The sequence below is a fragment of the Haliaeetus albicilla genome, chromosome 18 (genome assembly GCF_947461875.1).
Source record: "Haliaeetus albicilla chromosome 18, bHalAlb1.1, whole genome shotgun sequence".
Taxonomy (NCBI): Eukaryota; Metazoa; Chordata; class Aves; order Accipitriformes; family Accipitridae; genus Haliaeetus; species Haliaeetus albicilla.
The window spans coordinates 5,742,657-5,768,110 of NC_091500.1; the positions used below are offsets into that span (position 1 = coordinate 5,742,657).

Sequence of the window (25,454 nt, forward strand, 5' to 3'; positions counted from 1 at the left end):
CCTTCTTGCAAGGAAAAAAAATACCCAAACCCTTCACCACCAACAAAATTAACCTAGTGAAATTAGTATGTCTCACTTCCAGGCCATTTGTATTGCAATAATTCTGCATGGAGACTGCTTGCTTCCAGCAGTTTTATCACCTTCTGCAGTAAAACTAACACATGTAGATCCCTAGAGACTCTTATTTTTTCTCCTGTTGTCTCAATTCTTTACCATCAAAAGTGACAATCCTGTCAGCACATCACCACATTTAAAGACCGACCTGTGCCAGTACACAGCCTGAAATGTTGCATTAGTACAATTTCTCCAGGCTGGATACCAGCCTGTTCCCCACCTATCTAACCTGCCAGTGCTAGCAACCTTGTGCAAACATTTACTGTGTGAATTTTTTCTTATTTTTATTCTTATTATTTATTCTTATTATTTCTTATTTTTATTCTTCTAGCATTATTGCCATTTAAATTATGTGAAATTAGAGGCATATAATTCTTAGGCAGAGCTCTTAGCTGTGGAATTAATTCCAAATTGGTAAACCAGAACAGGATGGTTTTTAACCACTCGGGTATATTCCAGGTTCCATAGACATTCAGCAGTTGAAGCCTGAAGGAGACCACCTATTTGAAACATGTTCTCAGGGCTTTGCAGACAGCTCAGGATCTTTATCAAAGACCAAAACATCATATTTTTATCCACGTGCATATTAACTAACATAAATACTAACATAACTAACATAAAACTAACATAAAGACACAAAACAATGTCTCACCATGGAATAATCCCTCTTTATATTCTCTCTCCTGTAATTAAGTAACATGGAGGAAAGGGTGTATCTTCTACCAATAACTAACTAGAGAACTAAATCACCGAGAAGGCAACTGAATTATCCAGGGTGATATAAATAGGAGTAAGAAGCTCTTGGTTTAAAAGCAAAAAAAACCATCCAGACTGTGAAATTTTGTCACTGTGGAACAGCAGATACAAGGGATGTACTTGAAAGCCCTGGCTGAAGCTTAATCATAAACTGGACATCGCAGTCATGGACACAAGTAAAGCACTACACAGCACTAAAAACATAACTGTTACCTGATTAACTTTTTTTCAATTTCTAGAGTCTGATACTCCTTTCAAGAATTTCCCTTCATTTCATGATTTTTCTCTAGTTCTGCTAACACCACAATATTGACCCAGTGTTGCATTGTATTTAAGTTTAAATCCTTTAAGTATCTTCCAAAACTTTCCAGTGAGGCAAATATTACAAGGCCAGAAAATGGATCCGATCTTAATTTCATCCCATTTTATGCTTATTGCTAGTACTTTTTAAGGACCCTTAGCTATCTTCTCTTATTCTGGCACCTACCTCTACAGTACACACAAAGGCAGAGTTTGCACTTACTCAGCTGAGCAGCGTCCATTCTTATTTTCAGAAATGGAACACAACAAAAATAACTGAATCTCAAATTTCAGCCCACCTCTTGCTTAAACTATTCTCTTGCTCCACTAAATATATTTTTGAAACATTCTACTTTTCATCCCAGCAGCAGAAATACGAGGATCTTGTCTTCTTCATCAAACCTACTACTGGTGCCTTTAGGGTCACCATCACTGACAAAAGAACTACTGTAAATTAAATGTCCAGAGAAACCAAGATGCCAGGAAGAATCACTTTATGTACAAATAAAAAACAGTTAAAGCTTTTCACATGGCAAAGATTATTTTCTAAGTTTTGTTTACTGATATATGTTTAGATATAGATATAAATATAAACTATAAATGTGTATTTCTCTGCATATCTGTTTACATCTCTGAAAATCCTTTATTCCTACAAGCATCCTCCTCCATCTTTTTCTCCTATGTGCAATGCATTTTAAAAAAGGAATGCTGAAATAACAGATGAATCAAAACATATATTGCTAATAATACTGAAAGCCTTGATTTAGCACATGCTTTTGTCAGACTGAAGGTATAGTTTAAAAATTAAGCAGATGATTGCTTTGCTGAATTGAGGCTTACACGACCTTGAAGTTAAAGTCAGAAAGCTGGAATAGTGCAAAACCTCAAGGAAGGGAAGAAACACAGAAACCCCAAACTGAAATTCATGAAATGTGTTCGGTTGACTCAAGCCTGGTGTTTTCGTTTGATTCTGCTAGAGAAATATTTGCAAACACTACCAAGTGCACAGTCAGGCTCCCTGAAATGGGTCTAGTTTGAAGAAAAGGAGAACTTAACATGTTAAAGAGATTTTCTAGCAACCATATAGCAATGTTGCCTTCTGCTGCCTGGAGGCATATCAGAGGGATGAGGGGAAAAGGAGCATCATTGCCACGGGGGAGGAGAGAGGACACAGACCAGAGGAAATCAAGCATCATTTGTACCACTGCTCGCTAAACAACTTTTTTTGCTGTTAGCAGTATCAAAGATTTAAATGAAAAGTGACACCTCACTGTGTGGGGCATGATAAATAGACAGAAACAAACCACAAAGTCCCTGTTTAAACTTTGGAAATCTTTTGTCTTCTCCTGTGTGCAATGCCTAATTCAACAGGTGCTCAAGTTTGAGTATTATTATAGGACTTCAGGAACAAAAGAGTAGGCAACTAGAACAGAAAATAACAGGTAATAAGAGTTATAAAAAATATTTCCACTTGGTCTTAGCGTTCCCAGATTATCATTTGTTCCTTTCCAGGTTTACCCTCTTAGCCTAGAGATTTTACATTCTTTATTTGCAAAGTGACAAGTCAGCGATGCCAGAAACGTCCTCTATCCAAGCTCAATACAATAGGACAAGTCTGTCAAGCGTTAGTGGTAGAAATAACATCTAAAATGGAGATCCTGTTCGCGAGAAGTTAAGTTCCATGCAATTTTCTTCAACCGTAGATTAAGTCCAACTCCAACAGTTATATTACATGATTCTAAAGTTCTCATAATGTTTCATCTAGACAGCTCACATCCTGTGCTACAAAGCCGTGCAGCGCTGCTGCAGACTTACACAGCTGCTGCATCTCACATCTGAGCTGGCTCAGTCCCCTGCTATAGCTGGACTGACAAATATGAGCAGTTTTAGTTCATAAAGCACTTTTACATCTTTCAGGGGGAAAAATATGAATGAATGCTCATTTTCAAGGGAAACCTGAAAGAATTGAACAGAATACAGCTACAACTCATCTTGCATTATATAATGGTATAATTACATGATATTGTCCAAAGTCTAACAGACTCACAAAAACACAAAACCTGCAGGGAGCTGTACTATTATTCTGTGTAACGACAAGTAAGAAAAAGCCACTTTGTTCTTAAGATTCTTCAATTTTGTTCCTAAGATTCTTCAATTATCAAGTTTCTATTTATTAAACTTTGTACCAGAATGTACATGCTGCATGGATGTGATGTCAGTATCGTTACAAAAAATAATGTAAATTATTGTAGATGGGCATGTTTATATATCTTCTCTTTGTGTAATATCTTGGAACACTTAATTAAGTTACCTTTTTCCCCCAGTATCTGCTGTAGAATTATATTTGAATTATATTATATATTATACTGAAATACACATTTACGTATTACATGTTAGATTGCCTTGAGCAAAGTACCAGAAGTCAGATTCTCATTTATACTAAATGTCTTTTAAGCCTCTCAGGAGGCATATAAGAACATACACTTCATTTAAAAAGTAATGTATTCTTACCCTCAGATCCTTTTACATCAGTACAACTGTGTGTAAAATGTGTCTAGTATGTATTTGAATCTGGCCATACAGTTAGAAAAAAATAATTACATAAGGCTTATGAGATTAGGAGTTGCTTTGTTTTATATGAGAGATTCGGTCAATTGCAAACTTCGTAGCTCACTTATTATCTTCTCACTGACAGAGCTAGTACATTTATTTGCTAAATCAGATATGAAAAGTAATAAAACCTTACACTGCGAGCTCCTGCGTTTAGCAAGATGCACGTGTTTCGTTTAGGACTTCCAGTGTAACGTGCTTGAAGAGGCAGCGACACAATGGAGTAGCAACCCTCCACGTGGTTGTGCAAACTCCATTAGCAGAGTCATTTCGTGCCAGTATCTCCTACCTCAACAGAACCACATCTATACTGCCTGAAAGCCGTGCGCGCTGCTTGCAACAATTCATGTACTGTGTTGTGTAGTAAGACACTGATGTATGTGCAATCCAAGAATTTTAAATGTCCCCACAGGATATCAAATACTATCCAGACCGTTTGTAAATACTTTCCCAGTGCTCTGCAGAAAATGAGCCAGTTCTTTTCAAATCTACTTAAATGACATTTTTGTCTTATCGAAAAATCTATGTTCCTGTTTAATAAAATCATCTGGGCAACTTACTGCTTCATCAGTGCTGCAAGCTTATGCCTTCATTAATAAATTCTGTTTGAGCGTTAAGATTACCCCCAGTAGGGACAGCTGGGAAACTGCAATATAAAGTCAAGCAGCACATTTAATGACCAACGAACTTCTGGAAACTTAGTCCAAAATGATACATCATTGTGTCAGACACTCTTAAGTAATATGCAGCTTGGTCTCCCTCTTTAGAAACATGAAACCCCCTGAAACCGCTACCACAAATTGTGAACCTTTTAAATTACTGCCAAGCCACCTGCTTTTCTCCAGGAAACTTCATAAAACTCTCCAAATTAGTAATGTCATTAAGTAAAGCTTACAGAACTGTTGTTATTCTGAAGGAGTATTAGCTGTTTAGTTTAAGGAAACCAATAGGGATTTTTATCATGGAAAGAACTGTCATGTATATTGTACAATCTATTCCAAGTGAAATGCTTTAAAATATTCTTAAATACGCTGTTCTTTCACAATTTAATCTTTCTGGGAGAAAACCGTATAACCATATACTTGGGATTAAACTCATATAATGAAGAAGTTCAGTTCAGGAGAGGGTATGAGAGAGATTCTCAAGCAGTTTATGTGTCTTCAGATGGTATTAAGAGCCATATAAATCAAATATCCGACTTTGCATTTTTGAATAGCACTGGAAGAAATAGTGCTCAGACCGAAGAGGGAGCCTGATTTCCCCTGTTCATTCTCTTTTTTGAATGGTTCTACACAGAGCGGGCAAGGATGGATTATAGGAATGCCTTCTGTCGAGGAGTCGGCCAAAACTGTACCATCTCATCTTGGAGTAATTTATCCAATAAGATGATTTAGAGGACAGTTCAGTGGCACCATTTTTGGAAGGCAAAAGCAGAGGGGAAGGAATATAAATCAAAGGTGACTGGCAGGTAAAGGATATATGCAGCAATCAGCCAAACCATGTGCACACTGGCACAAATTCAACAAGATCATTTATAAAAATTTTAAGTCAGGAGTACACAAAAGGGGGTCTGGTGCTAACTAAATCCACAGATAGATTACACGCCACTGAAATAAACACTTCCAGATGCTGGCATACAAAAACCTTTTACAGAAAGAAATGTTTTCTTTCATAAATCTGAAAGGAGGAACCTTGGGTTGGGGGTTGGGAGAGAAGGGAACAAGATTTCCAAACTGAGATTTGACTTCCTACTGGTTTTATAGAATAAGAACTCATATTTTTCAAATGCAGTGGTAACACTGTAGAATAACAAATAACTACAGACAATAGCTTGAAGTATAGACAAAGACATCATAAGTATATAACTGTTTAATGAAATAAAATGCTGCTTCTTCCTTTCAAAATGAGAAGAAACAATAAAAATGTCAATTTGACTTTTTCTAGACCAGAAACTGAATGTATAACTGAAGGAAAAGTTTGCAAATGCCGTTTGACATAAATATATACATTTCATTTTTGAAAACCGATTGAGAATGAAATCCTGACTTCTTCAAAATCAGTATCAATTGATTTTGAATATCAATAGGGGCAGTATATAATATACAGGACCTTAAATATCAGAGATTTTTTATTTGGTTTCTGTGTACCTAATTTCTTTCGGAAACAGCGTTCAAAATTTTTTATCATTCAAGTGCTTTAGAAAAATTTAGATGTAATGTATCCACATTGTGTATATTGAAGCAATTATTGAAGATTGTATTCCAGAACTTCTTCTCACTGCTATTTTGGTCTGAAATATGCAGAAAGAAATTTCTTTCAGTAAGAAGACTAAGTTGCAGACCAGAAGTGAAGCTGAATTTTTCTTCAAGTTTAAGGCACTTAAAACAAACTTACTTTGAAAAGTGTTCTGTTCTGTTTATCTCCACAAACATCATACTGCCACACTATCCTTTATACTTTCAAAGTTTCCCTCTCTTCTTTCCACACCCCGAATCTGCTGTTTTAGTCTCTCACGAGCTCAGCTTTGCCAGGTCTTCAGGTACTATTCCACAAATTTTGTGTTCTAAGGGAAATCGGTAGAGTCAATTATCATCTTTACTGAATTGGAATTTCTAAAGTTTTGTGACAAACTTCAGTACTTCTTGCAACAGAAATGGATTTAAGCATTTGCATAAGAGCTGAGCTCAATCAGGATCAATAACAAGCACTTTTAAAACATCAGAAGTGAAAGGTCTTGACTACGTATATAATTTGATTGTGAAACTATAATTTACCTGTACATGTAACGTATTGAAGTCTACATGGAATACTTGCATTTATTATTTAAGAACCTGTAAGAGTACAAGCAGGGCTGTATAAGGTCCAAATAATCTAAGTCTCTGCCAAACACCATTCTCTGGCATTACATGTTCCTCGTGCAGGGAATGTCACAAGGAGTATCATAAACATGGTTTTGTAAATATTCATTGTTTTATGATGCTTAGGCAATTTTATGGGACTCAAATTTTTAACAAGAGAAGGTTTAGACTAGCAAGTCTTTTCATACTGAAATGACCTGGAGCCTGAAGGAGCATTCTCTCCAAAAAGTAAATATCCCCCAAAAAAGCTGGTTATACCCTCTGTTCATTCAATATGCTCCATTTACACACGCATACGCTGCTGAATAACGGCCACTGTCTTCCGCGGGTCTGTGCAGGATTACAATTTACATTTATAAACTCAGTTTCTCTTTAACTAAACATCTAAAACATTTCATTTCAGAACTGGCATAAACTAAAGGGGACAAAGAATTTGTTTAGGAAACATTTTCTTATTCTTTTTGCCTGTGGTCTTCCACTGTTGTAGCTGACCACTTCATTTTAATTTCAGAGTAGAGGATGCTAGCTGTACTTTTTACTAGAGTTGTTCTCTCATGGTCACAAGTACTACCTACAAACTCTTCATGTACTACTTAAAACTGTTTGTACCAAGGTTTCAGGTAATCACTATATATTGATCACAGAATAAATATTTTTGAAGAATTATTTATTGTTTGTTACTCTAACTCTTAGAAATACAAACAATTCAAATAAAATAATTTCTCTAGAGACATTATACTTGTATTCGTGGTAAGAAATATGCATTTGTGAACACCCTGGCATATTAAATATTATTATTTAGAATAATATTTGGATGAATATTAGGATTATACCTACAGACCCAGTCAAGATTGCAGATCATTTTCACTATGCACTTCACAGAGATGAGCTTTTTAGATTAATCTAAATCTAACATATTATTATTATTTTACTTTTTTGGCCAGTCTATAGCAAGATTGAGCTTGTTGTAATTTGGTTTGGTATTGATTTTGATCCCTTTTAAATCCTTAATCTTACTGAAATCAGTGATGCTGCCATGTTGTAAAGTAAGTAAGAGTCCAGAACCAAAGTTTCTTGAAGAAAGAGGGATATACCCAGGTCATGCTACAAGATATGGCAATTTGCTCTTTCTCTAAATGACTTTCCACTGACTTCCCATTGAACTCCAATACATTCTGTACAAGTAAAAGAAGTAATCCTCTTACTCTCTTCATTCTAGGTCATACTTCAACGTGTCTAATAGTTAGACCACTCGTCCGAATGAACCATGAAATGATCTAATCATGTGGTTATAGTCTCCATGTAAAGGGTTGTAATACCAATATCATTGTACTTGAAATCCTGGGATAGACTGAGCTGATGTTTAACGATTGGGCATTCAGGATGATTCTACTCCTTAACTATCTAAGTGAATAATAAGAAAAAGAACGCGTGTAGAAGAGTACAATTACAAATAGATGTTACATAAAAACATTTGAATATTCATATATACTAATTTTACATCCAAATATAAATTCATGTCTCAATATAAAAAGTCTGTTAATCCTATGTAGAGAAATTTCACATTTTCCTTGACCAAGGAAGCAAGATTTAGCCTGCAATGAAGTAATACACATAAAATGTCTCACTTCCTTAACTTAAATGCACAGAGAAATAGATTCAGGTTCAGCACATGGAACTGCATCATCCCACATGATGAAGAGTTACATATTTCCCACTCCTGTCTTGCAAAATTATATGGCACTATTTTTTAGATCAATTATTTATTTCTCTCCTCCTTGAAAGTCTGGACCATGCCTTAAAATAGGCAATACTGAGTACCTCCCAATACTGTTAGTAGAGAATATATGGATAAAATATATGTCTAGACTACCTTAGACATAATACAATGCAGAATAACCTAGAGTACACTTGCTGCTTTCCATTGTGGCTTGCACTTGGAGACAAAACCTAAATGCTCTAATTATGTTAGCCATTTTGACATAGCTATTAAGGTCAAAATAAATGCAAGCGGATCATTTTCACTAGTTTAATGTTAGTTCTCATTTACCATATGATTACAAAACTTTCAAAGTGCTCTTTTTGTCCAAACCAACATCCATCAAATGCTGCTAAAGAATAAATAACACAGCTTAACTCTTCTTCCAAAGCTGCCTCATTAGGAACACTTATCACCAAATCAGATGGAAGAGAGGGACAATCATGATGAAACGGCACAAAAGGGAAAGACCTCAGAAAATATCACTGTTCATGCTTTACAAATACATATTAACAATCTTAAGAAAATGGTCCCAAAGGAATATGTATTTTTTTATAAAATATTCTTCTATGTTTGCTTTTTAAACAGAAATAAAATCTAAATTCTACATATGGGACTGAGCTATTCAGTAGCAAAAAAACCAACTTGTATTTACACTCGGGTTTTCCATTTTAGAACTAACACTAGTATTTTGAAGTGTTCTACAAAATAGAAGTTCTTTGCATGATTCCCTTCAGAAATCTAGTCATTTTGCAAAGAAAGTGTGTTTGCATCTGGCAACTAAACCTGATGAGATTCATCTCAGTTCCATCAAGGTTCAACCAGTCAAAACCAGCAAGATTCAGTGAAACCAAAAGTAAAACATGAATCACATCACTACAACTCTGCAATAGCAGGGTTCTAGCATGTATGCCTCAAACTGCAGTGGAATGCAAAATCATTTTTAACATTTGAATGCAGGTCAACCTAGGTCAACTCTTTCTCAAAGCTGAAAGAATGCAGCTGGCAGTTCTATCAGGATGAGGATGGTGAGGCACTGGAACAGGTTGCCCAGAGAGGTTGTGGCTGCCCCATCCCTGGCAGTGTTCAAGGCCAGGTTGGATGGGGCTTTGAGCAACCTGGTCTAGTGGAGGATGTTCCCACCCATGGCAGGAAGGTTGGACTAGATGATCTTTAAGGTCCCTACCAACCCAAACCTTTCTATGATTCTACAATTAATATCCTACACTTCAGGGTGGAGAACCTAGAAACTGTGGAATCCCCACATTCCTTTTTATATATGCAGAAGCCTGGAGTCAGAGAACCTCCATTATCCCATAGTGTACTTTGGTTTCCTCACTACCAGAATCAGTCAACATGACCCACCAGCTGGCATGCAAGTCCATGAGCCGCAGGTTCTATGAGGAATTCTGTATGGCAAGGGTTTCTCACAGTCAGTAAGCACCTTGGGAAGAATATTCAAAGAAATTTTGCTTTGTTTCTGCTCTTTCCTTTCCCTTGTCCCTCATTCTGGTGTCACAGACCTAAGATACAATACACTGCAATTCTTTCAGAGAAAATTGCCAAATACGGCATGTCAGATATTACTCCATTAATATCAAGAGAACATTTCAATGGATGTTACAGCAAAAAGTTTGCAGTTTGAGATGTCCATAACAAATGTGTTAGGAAAAATCCAAGTGTCATGGCAATTATTATTGTTACTAGTGCTCTTCACCTCTATAAATGGTTTAATGCTTGAAAATGCTCAGTATCTCTATTTCTGTAAAAAGCATCCATCTAACAAAACTAATACTTACCTAACAGTCTTGAAATATTTATTTATTCACTTAGAACAATTTACATTAATTCTCAGATAGTGACATAACTGGTTCTGGGCTAATCAGTCACTGGCCCCCTATGAATGCATTTAGGAAATCCACGTCGATTCTTCTGGGAAACCTATTCACACAAGGAAGCAAAGCATACCAGGACACTAACGCAGTAAGTGTAATCTTAGTTTCATACCCAGTTAAACACTAGATGCTGAGTACAAAATGACTGATGGTGTATTCAGGAAGAGCTCCTTCCTGAAGTACTGAGAAGCCATTACAACTCCCAGTCAAGTGGATTAGCCGTAACTGGTTATTTTTTTTGCATTGGCTAAACTGTCACAAAAGCGCTTTGTTTCTCACCCCCTGGGAGTCTGAAAAAACTGAGAAAAGACGGGCAGATGAGAACATATACAACCAAAATATATGCAAATCCATGACAGAAAATTAACCTCTCCTTCTTCAAGGGCTTACTTCCATGCATATTCACATAGCGCATGACTCCAATGACACAGCTCTCTATCCAGACATACAAGCACACCTTTGAGTTGTCATGCAGTAACAATGACCACTGTGTCTTCATTAGGTAAAAATGTAGAGGGAGCACTGAGGAGCCCCCTGCAATCTACATTAAAAAAGACTTCCACAACAAATATACTTCAATGACGTAAAGATCTGGTGCCATGTGTCTAATCAAACATGGAGGAGATATATTAACAGTCCTACAGCAGATTTTTACATAACCAAGTATGGCCATTTCTTCAGACCTCAGTAACAAGAACTATTTGACATAGGCTATGTTTATTTTCTACGTAGCGCAAAACCTTGATATAACATTAGACAGAAGTCTGAGCTATTTTCTATGGTGTCTGAGGGAAAAACTGTATCAGAAAGATCTAAACCCTTCCCTGATCTCTTTGAAGCCACTAGAAGGGATATTTTTATGGATCAATGTAATAACCAACTGACTGGCTGTTGTCAAGAGCCTGCTGTATTCAGAAATTTGAACCAAAACTGCTAGGGGATGAGTTTTCTAACTAGAAGAAAGAAATGTAACAGTCGTGTTATCCTACACAAGGATGGGTGATATGGAAAGAGAGCCACCAACTGCACCCCAACATTACTCATGGAAAGTCTTTCATCTTATTAAGAAGACAGACTTGAGGAATGAAAAAGGTTAGTCAAATGAGTAGAAAAAACTAAACTCACTTCTTTTAATCCTTTGGAGCAGTAGTGTGTAAGAAATGGAGCTAAGCGATGAGAACCCCAACACTGAGAACAACCTGGTGCCCAAGCTGTGAGATGGCATATGAAAAACTGAGATAACTTGTTGTCCTGAATCCCACGTGAGGAGCTGGAACATAAGGCAAGATCTACATCAGACAGTTTCACCAGAGAAACATAACCGAGAGGGATCCCGGATATGAACTACTGCTTTCTTGTTTACATCTAAAACGGAAAGGTTGACTTTGGAAATTCCTGGTATGGATCCAACCTATAAGGTCCACTCACTCTGACTCCTCCAACATCAAGCTTCAATATGAGACCACGACAGACGGTGCTCAGGGAAGAACCTACAGGTGAACCTCATATTGAATGCATCCATCCCAAGGTCAGTCCCTGATACATGGAAGTTTATTGATGAAGACACCACCTTACTACCAAGAGAAGATTAGAGCCAATACCTAGATGTGAAAGGTTCTCATGGTCCTCTGATCTGGTGTACCTGGTTGTTCTGCTCTCAACCACCCTGAGGAATGGAGAAGCTGTCTGAGGAAAAGCCAAACAACCCACACCACAGTGAAGGCTGTTTACTGGTAGGATAAACACAAGACCAGAAGAGGACTCTCCTATCAGTTCTTATCCTCTTGTGAACTGTGCCAAGGAAACAAGTAAATTTTATACAGTTGAGCAGAATCAAGGCCTCATACATCAATCTCCATGGCAAGCGACTCAAACACAGAGACCTTTCTGGGGAGTCAGCTTAAAGTGTCCATGGGAAAGTACCTGGGCCAAATATGAATGAGTCATCACTGAAAAACATGTTAACCAAGTCTCAAAGCAAGGCAGATCCCTTCCTGTAACCCAACGGAGAAGGAAAGGAGAGGGGTTTCACGTTTTTGGAGTCTGATGTTGAATCTGGAGAAAACAGGGATGGTTTCCCAGCTGGCAATCTAGTCAAATACCTATACCTTCATCTGTCTCTGCAATTATGTGTGGGTCTTGCCACTACTGAGGGTGAGTTTCCAGACAGTGCAGAAATTAGCTTTAGTCTAAGAACTGAGAAGTCCTGGCTCACTAGAGGTGAGAAACTATAAGAAGGTGAGAAAAAAAAGAAGACAAAAAAAATATAACGCAGGGAGAAAAAAAAAGTTCTGTATTTTAATATGAAGGGCAGTTAGAATATTCCTGTCTGGTTTTGGTATAAAGTGCAATCATCTGCATGGGATTTTTCATACAGAGAACATTGATTTTATAACATCTTGCAATTTTAAATGGGGAAATATTATCAGATACTTTGCAGGTCCAGATTTTTATTCATTTCTCCAGATATACTGCTGATTTAAACTCAATCCATTTGTACAGACGATAAAGTCTTTCAAAACCCGATGCTGTTAAATTATAAACATTAAAAATGATACACAGCGAATTTCAGGGGGACTGCTGAATGCCTCACACTAGGCAGCATAGCAGAAAGCCAAAACCCAACTCTAGCTAAATTAAAAATAATCTCCCAAACGAAAAAGAAAATGTTTGCTCTCTGCCTTGTATGAATGGCTGGAATGAGATGGAAATTATTTAAAATGAAAAAGAGTCCAGAGCTGTCCATTTTTTCTCACTAATTTACAGCAAGGGTAAAATTCTTCTGTAAATCCTCCTTACTGCTCAATAGTCACATATCCAAGAAAACTTCAGAATAGCATAGGCCTACAAAATTAAAATAATTTATTAAACCCCAATAACTGTACTGTAAGTTCATGTAGTATTACTCTGGAAGACAGGAAAGCATTTAAAGTTATTCCTTTTTTTTTCCCCAATCTTTTCTCAATGGTCAGCACTCAAGAGCAGTAACATGCTCTTGTTTTCAAAAAACTGTTGTTGAATACTGTGGATAACTTATTTTGCCTATTATTCCTCATATGAGATTTCCTGTATGTTCCAACACGTCATGTAATTTGGGATAGATAAGTACATGGTTAGGTTTCTAGGACTGATTTTACACTCCTCCTGTGCAAGTATCACAAACTTACACTGGAGTCATACGGCATTTTGGCATTAGCAGAGTTGCACTTTCTTCTTGTTACTATAGTAAGAATGTAGAACTACATCTTTTACTTGAAATTCAGTCTAATCTATCCATTTTAGGGATGAACTGAACATATATATAGCTCACAAAAATGGTTGTTTCTTCATTCTTTTCCTTGCTTGTGTAGTAGGACTGCTAACACGAATGGTAAACTACCATCAGAAAACAGTGTACAACATCTGGGCATGAAGAAAAATCCTTCCTCCTCACCTACAGCAGACTCTGTCAGGGCACCTATTGACTACAAAATCAGATCTGATGTGGAATAATCAATAGGATTAAGAGAAATGGAAGAGACGGTGTGCAAATGTATACTCCTAACTTCTCTACGTGACCTTTAGGTTAGTTTTAAGGGTGGAAACGACCAAAAGCATGACTTCACTGAACGTAGTGACAGATACCCATTAAACCCATTCAATATTTCTCTCTGCAGTTTTTAACGTGTCACTACAGAATCACACGCAGCACACTGAGTAAAGCCACCTTTCCTCCTAGTTCTGTCATCTTGTCTAGGAGGTCACACAGATACACAAAAAAACTATTGTGAAGGCAGTGGCAATAGAAGAAAGCAGAAGTTATTCAAAAGAAGTGTTGCCGCAGTACTCTTCAAAATGCCTAGCGATAATATTTTTAATACAACAGTGTGAGAGTCTGGCAATATGAAAAGGTAGGGTTCTTGGCTTGTTTAGAGGGAACAAGATCTGCTCATCTCATCAACCACATTGACAGTAGGTAATGTCAACAAATTAAACTGTTCAGTTAGTTGTGCTCTTTGGGAAGTTCACAAGATTGCAGGACATAAAAAACCCCAACCCAAACCCAAGTATTTTATTATATCTTGTGGTTGCAGAGAAATTTCAAACTTTGGTTAATAATTAACCAAACCACTTTCAGTGAGGGTCAGGGAAGGAAGACTTAACTCTCTGTAATTGTTTATGTGAGCTCTTTACATAATAAAATTAAATATATTCTCTGCTTTCAGAAGCTATTGCCATGTTCTTAGCTACATCTCTTAGCAAACTTCTGCTAAAGACACTTCTCTATTTTGGACTAGAAATTCTATCTTACACTTTACATGATATTAATTTAGCATTTGTGACTGGCAAGAGAGAGAAGTAAAATTATGTAAAGACCATAAATTATGTAAAGACCATAAATATATGGTCGTCATATACTTCTGTATAATTTTTATGTAGATGAGTTTCCTCCAAGTTCAGAATCATTTTTCTTTCCTAAAATCCCTCCAAAAATGGATAATTTCCTCCTGATTTTTAGGAGCTCAGATCTAGTGTGGTGTTTTTTGCTTTGTTTTGTTTTGGTTTTTTCCTATAATGGTTTCTTTGACATTCATTCTTTCCTAAATGTAAATGTACTTTCCTGAGGTAAGCAAGGCCACATAGAACAGCAGATCAGAAGAAAATGACCCCAATTTATGACACTGGAGACAGACTACTTTCACATTTTTATCAGCTGAGAAAATTAAATAAAGCATTCGTTTGGCTGCTCTGAACAATGGATTTGCAATTTGCATAGAAAAAACGACGGCAAAACCTCATAACCCATCAGTGTTTTACCACAAGCTCAGTTCTATTACATTTTAGTGGAGGTTCAAAGTTGTCTAAAGAAACCATTCTCTTCTTTCTCCAACCGTAAATGTGTCACTTGAGAGTTCAACTTCCAATAGGAGCAGTATCTGACACACAACTAATTTTAGAATATAAAGTGCTCCTCACCATATTGGAATACATATAATTTAAAATAACTGTAAACCTAAACTTTGCAAAAACAGAAAATTCAAGCACTAACAAAAAAGCATAATTTGTAATTGAAAGAAAATAATATTTAAAAGAAAAAAAAACTTTTTTGTCTTTCCAAAAAGAGACAGAAATTACTAAGTTTTATTTCCCAAGAGAATTATGCCACTTTTATAAAGAAAATTACAGTCACCACAAATTGCTCTCAACAATTCCAAAGCTTCTTCATTTGACCACTTGAAAATCAAAGTTCTTTAAGATTATAAATATAACTTTTTATAACTCTGTTATTACGTACTGTGAATGGGGAAAGGGGGCCAATCTTGTGGCCATAGCGTCGAATGGCCTCTCTGATGTGGCTGGGCTGGATGGCATCGCTTTGAGCCTCTATACCACAGGCTGCAGTGCTCTGCAACAGAAAAACACATAAATTGTTACTAAATCAAAAACACACAACAGACCTACAGTGCATAAAGTATGAAAATAAACCTTTATAAAATGGACCAATTTTTTTTCCTGAGGATACACATCATTGCTGCCACACACTACATTAGAGAAAAAAAGCTATTAACAAATCAAAGAGGACTTTTACATGAACTTCGCTTAAGAGACCCAAAGAACACCATATTTGTCCTCTTAAATCTTTCACCTAGTGCTGCTGTATGTTGCAATTGAAAAGAGCAGAAAATGTTCAAACTCAAATGAAAGGGTCATATAAGTCATACTGCAATAACCACAGAAACTATTTTTAAAACTTTTCAGGCTCTCATTATGATGTCAAGGGGTGGGGAAAATATTGAACAAGTACCTCAAGTGGAACGCAATTTGACACCAAAATCACCATTGAGTAATATCAGATTGAAATTTGAAGATGAAACATGTGACATAATGGTGTTACAGTGATGCAAAAATATTTTAATTACCTCAGACTGGAATGTTTTCAAATTTCAAAGGACTTTTTGGATTAAGGACCCTAAATAGGAAAAATATGAATTTACTGCTACTGGGCCATTGATTTTACAAAAATACTCCAGGATTTTAAAAGAAAAAGTTACTCTCTTCTCCTTCCTAGGAGAAATGTTGGTTTAGGCTCCATATAGACAACGGCTGCTTGCCAGGATTCAGACAACTTATCAGAATGATGGCTGCTTGGTAATAAATTCATGAAAATGGATTAGTGAATGCACTAACAATGACAAAAACTTGAATTATACACTGAAGTTTAACGTACACACATACACAGTCCCCTCATACATTTACAATATATACTAATGCTTTCAAACTTGGGATATTTTTTACAAAATGCGTTATTTTCAAGAGTGCCGAGTCCACTGGAGCCTGTGTACACACAGAATTATTCATAATACGATGGCAGATTCTTCCCTTGCTGATTGACGTTCATAAAGGGAACATGAAACTCAAATATTTTCTGCTGGACTGGGCCTTCATGGACTAAGAATAACATTCTTCACCAAGTTAACTCGTTTGTCTCAATGCCTCAGTTATATCCAGTATATACCTAACCAAATTGGATAAGTCATGGGAACATTTCATTAAAACTGTGCACTTTTTAGAATATAGTTATTTTAAAAGGCATTAAGTCAAACACTAAGAATTTAAAATAAACTCACAGCGCTAGTGAAATATAAGGTATCAAAAACTACATCTCCAGCTAAATTCTTGTTCCTAGGAATTATAATGGAAATCAGCCACAGAAGCAAAACATAATCAAACATAATATAAAAAAGGAAGACAAAAAAGCAAAAGTCTTCAGAGAGGTTTTTAGGATTCACTAAAGGCTTTCTAAACAGGGTATAATAAGGGCAGAGAGAAAGTTGAACATATCAGGAGTGTCTACAGCACTGACGACACTAGAAGGAGAAAATACATCTTTTTCTACCTGTCATTGTAAAAATCACTGGTTTAACTCTATGAAAAATGAGTGGTTTAGGAGAATAATAACACACATGAGAAAATTACAAGTCGCTCCATTGCTTTGCAGCAAAATGAGTATGGCCATCACATTTTTTCAAAAAGGCCCTAAGTGACTAACACAGTGCTTCCTATCCAGTTTATTTAATCAAATCTATTTCCCTTGTGGTTTTAAGGTATATATATTCCTCTCAGATAGAATACCAAGGCTCTACAACAGAAGACAGGAATTCTAATATTTACATTTCACACTCTGAATACAAGACAGCCAGATTTTATGCAAAGTAAACAAATATTTAGATTGATTGCAACCAACTGGCATAAAAATAAAGCACGTCAGGCAAAGTTGTTATAGACGAAGAAGGCAGTCGCCTAAGGCTGCTGGGAGCAGAAAAATCACAACCGCCTCTTTGCCTACTTTGCTTATGCTCTGAACCTCAAAACCTATGCTAGCTGCTACTGTCAGAGAAGGGGATGATTATTTGGGGTGGTATCTACTGCTGTGGCTGTAGAGGAGCCGCTCATCTTAGAAGCAGCAGTTGTTACCTCAACAAAATTCGGTTTGCAGGCATTACTGAGAAGCTTTAGCCTAGTTCTGATAGAAAAAACACCAAATCACACATTTGGCCCTACAATAACATTGGTAGTTAACATGCGATATAGGTTAAAATTGGTATTTAAAATGAGACATGTTATTTCCTGAAGATGTTTTGGTTTCTTTTTCTTTTTTTGTTTTTTTCAGCCTTGTGCACCAAATACCTTTTTTCTTTTCCTTTGTTTGGATTTGGTAGAGTCCTGTCCAAGTCCACCATTCCCCAGGGCTCCTGACGGGGTTTTCCCCAGATGTTGCTGTCCTGCTGATGCTGGGGGTGTGGGTGTAGGAGGTGGTGTGTTTTCAGGAGAGTCAAGGCTGGTCTTCACACTTGTAGATTGCCCTAAGAGATGTGGCTATGAAAGCAAGATGTCAAACAGCCATTATATAATCAAATCAGAAAAAAGATAATTATTGCCTTCTTAGATTTACTGTCAGAAGACATGTAATACAGAATTCAGTTTGCTCTTTCTAGAGGTTACTATAATATCGGTATCACAGCAACGCATGCGATACAGCACTTATTGCACTTGCTACTGTTGACAGCTTTGATCTCCAAATCTGCGATAGAGAGAGCCTTCAATACAGAGAGAAGGAATTTCCACCCAGGAAAAGAGGTGGAAATGGTAGCCATTTAAATATAAAGATTCAGCTAAGAATTTAACATTTGGAGCTATAATTTAATGTCTTTCCATCTAAATCCATAACTTCAGTGTTCATAAACTCCATAACAGAAGCCTGTATCAACACCACATTCAATAAGATCTTCTTTGAAAGCAACAAACTACCAAATACACGTAAAAAACCATAAAATGCATTAATATGTGAAAAAGCAAGATTTACCTCAGTAGAGTTGTGATACTGTATGAAGGTGGCAGATATGGCATGACTGAATGGGTCGCCAGCTTTGGGAGCCATGTCCTGCTTAACCAAAAGGGCCAAGTCCACCAACTGGAGGGGCAAAAAGAGCCGATGAAAAGGTAGGTTTAGTGACATGGTACTTACTACAAATGCCATCGTAACAATGAAGAGAGAGAGGAGTTGTGGGTTGAGGCAGATTATTCTTAGTGTTTCTCAGTTGAAAACAAAATTATTCAGAGATATTTCAGCCTAAGGAATCTGTCTTTTCCACTCCTGTAAATATATGGAGTAATTTATCTACCCAAGAGGGCTCGGCTTGGCACTAAGGTCATGTTTTGTTTTCCAGGAAATCCTGCTTTTTAATCCAGTTGTGCAATGGGGTTGAATGAGCCACAGCACACTGCCAAAGGTCACATAGCGAAGTATGTGGTTTCAGCCTGGACTTGAATAAAGTTCGTGCTGGACTCCACTCTCCTCTGTAACCATTACAAAACATTTTTACTACCTATATTGTGTAGGACACGTCCGTCACACAGCAAATTGAAAGGCAGACAGGAATCCAGTTAGCTTGGTTAGCTGTAGTGCCTGCACGCTTCTGAAGGGGCACACAACACAGTCACGTGAGGCTGAAGTACATCCAAGAGTAATTAATTCATTTTGTTTAGCTAGAGTTCAATCAGTATACTCCCTTACCTGTGCCACGGTCTCATACGCTAAATAGGCCAAAATCTCCATTGCAACTGCATTTGGCTTTATTTCCATACTGCTACAGTCCAACCAGTCACGAAACTTGGATGCTTTCTTTGCTGCCAGTTAAAATCATAAGGGGAAAAGGAATAGTTAACAACAGGTAGGCCAAAATAAGGCATTTTTTCCCATCGTAGAAAATACCGCAAATGTGAAACAAGGAGTGTGAATGTGGTTTGATTGGCCAAGGAAGGAATTATCAAAATGGAACTAGTGGGGAAAGACTGTTATTTCATACACAACATTTTGGAGACCCATAAGCAGCATGCAGTAAAGAGAAAAACACACAGTTAATCAATCATACGGGAGATTTCACAACAAGGAAGGGTCTACCTCAGAGGACTGTAGATGGGACAAACCTGATTTTGAATATATTATTGTAAAAGAGATAGGTCAGTGGTGGACAAGGTGATCACAGAAAGCTGTGGAGACTTGGACAGAAAGGAGCTAGTAACATAGAGGTCTTAATGAGGGCTGTTTGTGAAGACAGGACAACCAAAATTAAGTAAATACAAAGTGGGAGAATCATTTGAAATAGCTCTTTCAAAGAGAGTCTTCAAAGAAGACTAAAAAGCTAAAGACAAGTCAGGTGTTAAACAGAAAACAGGTGTAAATAATGGTTATTTTTTTAGGAGGGAATGAGAAGGAGAAGGCCACATCGGGTCACTGAAGAAAAAAAAAACAAAAAACAAACCCAAGCAAGAGAAGTGTGAAGCTGACACCAGGACCACAAAATGTTCCCTAGAATTTAAATTTGTAATCCTGTAGTACTTGATCCTTTGATGGACCTTTTCTTTTGCCTGGCTTTAGAAGTGCACAGGAATGTGTGGAGCTGTAATTATTAATATATATTGTTAGAACAGGCTTCTTGAAGTCCCTTCCAGGTTTATTCTCTTGTGACAGTTATCATGGCTTTATACAATGATAAAAAGGTTTACTACTTTAAACATAGCAATACATTCAATTTTTACTAAAATATAAGAAAATAAGTAAAAAAAATAGCCTTTGCATTAGTTTTGAACAAATGTTCTGCATGGCCTTTAGTATATTCTATCTAGTTGAGTTCATATCATGCAGTTGAATTTGTGCATGAGTCTCTCCTGCTACTAATTTCTAAGCACTGTAATTCTCTTATTCTTTAATGACATTAAATGCCAGTGAAAAAGAACTGCATAGACATGGTCATTTGAAAACACTGTGAAAATACCATTGAGATTATTTTTATAGATCACAATCCCCTGGTCAGCAACATTCCATTTTATTTCACAAATTTAAGATTTCTATTTGTTCTGTCTCCAGATGATAATTTTTGGATTTAAAAAATGACTTTATCACAAACCTCTCATTTCCTGAAGTCACCCTAATCTGAAGTATCATTTAGCTAATGGCTCACAGATGTGTGATGCCAAATTATAACCCAGCTTACAAAACATATTGAATTAGGAAAAGAAATGCTTACAAAACATGTTTTCCTACATTTGCTGATACAGAACAGTATTTCAAATGTGTCATTTATTTGCCATAAATGAATCACTCTTTCTTCGAATTTAAAAGGAAGAACAAGATAAGGTCTCTCATTTAAAGACACCATTGTGTTCAAGGCTGTCTTGTAGGATCATGTGCTGTTTTGTCATGATTTTTACTGGCTCCTTCACCTCACTTTCTCTGACATTTGACCTAAAACCTTAGTCATCACTTAACCGCTTCTGTAATGATGTTTTGCTACATGATCAAGCCCATTAATTTACAGCTCATTATAGTTGCGGCCCACAAGTACTTCTAGTAAGTTGGTTTTCAGTGCTAGTAAAGCCCTAATTCTGTCATCATGTTATTAGTGTTGGAATGGCGTATACTGATGAATTTGGCTAATGTTGAATAAATTCCACAGCAGGAGCTTACAGCTTAAAATAGAAAAGACTTTAGTAAGTTCTTTGTGTCTCTGCGGATAGGGAAATAAAAGCAAAACTTGCCGCTCTTCTCTAATTTTAGATGCATTCCAAAAAACCTGCAACCATGAAACTTTACTAATATGCTGACTAGAACACCACCACGACAGACTTCAGGCAAGTATGGTTGTTTTAATCCATTAACTCTTTACCAGTTCTATCTTTGCCGTCGTCCCCACCAGCACAGTATTTGAGCATATATAAAGCCTGGTAAATATTCAAAAAAAATACTCTGCCTGACAGCCTGAAACTGTGCTAAATTAACTGTTCCCAGGAGTTATGCAGACAAAGAATTTAAAGATTTGTTATTGCAGATGAAACAAAAGTGCTTTCAAAAACCATGAGGTTCTGCTGTGTTCTCTATTACATGAAATAATAATCGAACATCTTCATACAGTTCAGCCGTTATAATACTTACAAAAACTCAATTGCCGACTTTCACAAAATTCTGCATACTGGACGGAGTCCATCATTCGTGTTTGTCTTTCTGCTCTCTGACAAAAGAGTAGAAGTACATGATGTACCTTATTCCAACAAGAACTGCATTCCACAACAGAAATTGTAGCAGCAAAGCACCCCTGCCATAACCTTGAAGTAACCCTCCCAACTTAAACATGCATTGAACAAGTTAAGATGCAGAATATAAACCACGGATTGGCTATTAGTCTCACGAGTTAAATTTCCCAGAGGAGCGTGTCAATTCTTATTTTAAAAATCTGCTTGCATACCGCTCACCTACGACAGCGACAAGGGCTGAGTTAGGAAGGGTGATGAGCACCCTTGCCCTGACCGAGGTGCACATTTAAACTGAAGCACGTGAGCAGTCTGCCTGCATGTTTACAGATGACCAGACAAGTAAAACGGCCTCCTGGACTGAGGCCAATGTGCTCTGCACTGAGCAGAACTGAACCTTTATGCTTTTAAAATGGGAGCACAAGCAGCAGTGAAAAGAATAAATTCCATCACATTGAGGAGGTACCAGGCAGAGTGGTGCATGAACTGCCCCTTCCCACACAAACATTCCATATACTGTAATAATTAAGTGGTAAATGTGTCTGCTTCATTTTTTCTTTTTCACTGTTAATCTATGCTTGATTTTTTTATACTCCTGAACACCTACAGAAGAAGAAAGGAAATTAGACTGAATTAGAGCTCATTCAAGAAAAACCCCTTAAAATGTTCACAGCTGGATTTAAGAATGTATTTCACACAGAGTCCAGTGTAAACCAAAAGATTCTATCTCAAAAAAATCAAAGTATGAAACCATAAATATTATGCAGACCCTTCCCTCCACATATATACTATGCCACAATTGAATCATGGTTGAAGCAGCACTGAAGTTCACCGTTAGGTTTGAGCACGTGTTTGAGTTTTATTTACTTCAACAGTGCAGGGGTGATTTTCACCAGGTAGGGATCTGACATCTAGAAGAGATTTAATCCTTCAAGTATTGGAGGCAGGAAGCGGTAGTTAGATTAAAGAGAACAATTATCCTCTTCAGAAGCAGACAGCTTACTCAAGTCTCTCAAAGAAAGAAAGTAGATTGTCTTAAACATCAAGGAAAGGAATATAACTATCTTCCAAACAATAACTCGATGAATAAATCATTACACCTGGTAAGAACAGAACTATAACTAAGGATACAAAGCGGTATCAGGAGTGGCTGATGGTACCGAGGCTTCACTTCTGCAGTGAGTCCATACAGCTCAACAAACCATGCACAAAGGTGGTAAAGTACAGGTGTGTCCACATTAAAGACAAAAACAAAGAAAGAAAACACACACGCACACACACACACACAAATTTTGCTGTGACTCCTCAAGCACTTCTACACCTAGTGAAATCAAAATTGCGGAGTTCTTTAATCAGACTTAATGGAAAACAAAAGGGCTGTTGATAAGAGTATTTGGAGACAGGCTATACAACCAGCATTTGGTCTTAGCAGTTTCTCAAATCAGAAAAAAAAAAAAGAAGAAATAAATCAGTACTTCAAATACAGTTTCTTCCTCTATTCTCTGCCTTTTATGTCACTCTTCTATGACAGTCCTCCATCAATTATGAGATCTTGTTGACAGACAACTTGTTCAATTTAGTTGTGAACTGAACCACCAGCTGTCCAGGAGCATACCTGGATATTCCTTCTTTCATTTCTTCTCTAGCCAGTCAATCATTTCTACTGTATTTTGACTCTTAGTCACCAGGATAGAAAATGTTCTACTTAAGCATTTTTCAGTTCTTCTCCCATGCGTGTTGCTGGCATCTTGACTACATTTTGTAGAGCTGCCATTTCAGATAAGTAAAAATTTTCAGTCAACCTATTCCATCAAGACATTAAGTCTAGACTGATTTTGTATCCTTTAAAAATAATTGCCACAATACATGCCACAACTTCAATCCTCACCTAGCATAATCATACCAGATATCTGTTTTGCCTCTGAATTAATTCAGTCATACTTTTGAACACAGAAGGCACCACCAGGATCATCTGAACTTCTGCATAGCACAGGACACTTCTCACACTGTACATTCTAGAAATGGCAGTCCTGGAATTTCCTGTGTGATTTCACTGTATGTTTCAGAAAGGCATCTAATTTGGGTTTAATTTTTTCACATATTAAGAAATAACTTCTTCAAATAATTAAAAAAGCTAACTTTTTATGCAATATAGTTTAAATTCTGCAATCATTTGTGTCTTTGCCAGTCAGAAATTAGTAGTTGGGCACACCCAGGTAATACTGAAATAATTTAACTTTAGGTGGGTAAACAAATAGACTGCGCTTCTCTAAATATGACAAAATTTTCTTGAAATTTTACACATGGAAGTGTGCAGCCTTGCAGAACTGTTGCTTGAGATCCCCCTCCAACAACCTTTCCTCTGGAGTTCTCTAGCCCAACCTCTATCTTAAAAGAGGACTATTGCCAACATTAGATGAAGTCAGCTATGGCTTTCTCCAGCTAAGTCTCGAAAACCCCCAAGGACAGAGATTTTGTGTCTCCTCTGGGTAACCTGCCCCAGTGTTGCACTAGTCAAAAAGGTTTCTAATGTCCTACTTGAACCTGCCAAGCATTTGTGGTTGATGACCTTCTTTATCCTACCAGCAATACTAAGAAAAGTTTGGCTCTATCATTTTTGTTAATGTCGTTCAGCAGTTGTAGGCTGCTATCTAACCACCTTTTAGCCTCCTCTTCTTCAGGTTAGGTAAAACTAATTAATCTCTCTCAGTCTCTTCTGAGAGGTCACGTGCTCCAGGGCCCTCACCTCTCAGTACCTTCCAGCTAAACCTTTCCAGTTTCTCAGCATTTCTGTGCAACCGAAGGACCCAAACCTGGATGTAGTGTTCCAGATTTGGCTCAACAGCACCAAGTAGAAGGGCATGGCAACTTCCTTCAGTCTGCCAGCCACATTTCTGCAAAACTGTGAGTTTTGCTTTAATATGATGAGACCAAACTGTTGACTGATGTTCAACTTGATGTTCATTACCAGTCCCCCAGGTTCTTCCCAGAAGGGTTGCTACCCAGACAGTTGGCATCCAGCCTGTACTGATGCATGGGATCACCCTGTCCCAGATGCAGAAACTCAGTGAAGTTTCTGTTGGTTCAGCTCTCAAGGTTTTCAAGACCTATCTGGAGTGAAGCTCCATCAACCAGTGTGCCAGCCACTCTTCATTTACTATCATCAACAGATTTGCAGAATTTGCATTTTCTATCTTTGCCCATATTTATGTCCATGTTGTTGATGAAAATATTGAACAATATGGGCCCCAGTATCAATCCCCTGGATATTCAGTTTTTACCTGTTGCCACCTATATGTCAAGCCATTGGCTATTACCCTTCACATCCAGCAGTCCCAGGGATTTAAACCCCTTTGCAACAACAAGGCAGGCATAGGAAAGCAAAATTATATGAAATGCTAACATGATAATATGGAAACTGCAAGAACAGATTAATCCCAAGAGCAGTTATGTTAAATTAAATGATTTAGCAATGGCAACTCTCAGCAAACAGACTATAAAACTCTGAAAATGCATGCTGTCAAAGGCTAGTCAATATGCCTCACAGTATGTTCACTATCAAAACATTGAAAGTTTTTTACAGTAAGTGAAACA

The 25,454-nt window shown here is 37.2% G+C and overlaps 1 protein-coding gene across 8 annotated transcripts in view; it reads right to left on the bottom strand.

Annotated features, from left to right (window-relative positions):
- SUPT3H (SPT3 homolog, SAGA and STAGA complex component) overlaps positions 1–25,454 on the bottom strand; it is a 279,607-nt gene that overhangs the window by 38,904 nt on the left and 215,249 nt on the right. For all 8 annotated transcript variants that reach the window (XM_069805602.1, XM_069805606.1, XM_069805609.1 and 5 more), the window contains 5 exons: positions 21,766–21,841; positions 19,348–19,460; positions 18,637–18,744; positions 17,961–18,149; positions 15,568–15,678 (listed from right to left, as the gene is read on the bottom strand). In XM_069805602.1, the coding sequence (XP_069661703.1) occupies positions 15,568–15,678; positions 17,961–18,149; positions 18,637–18,744; positions 19,348–19,460; positions 21,766–21,841 (597 nt within the window). The remainder of the gene's footprint in view (positions 1–15,567; positions 15,679–17,960; positions 18,150–18,636; positions 18,745–19,347; positions 19,461–21,765; positions 21,842–25,454) is intronic.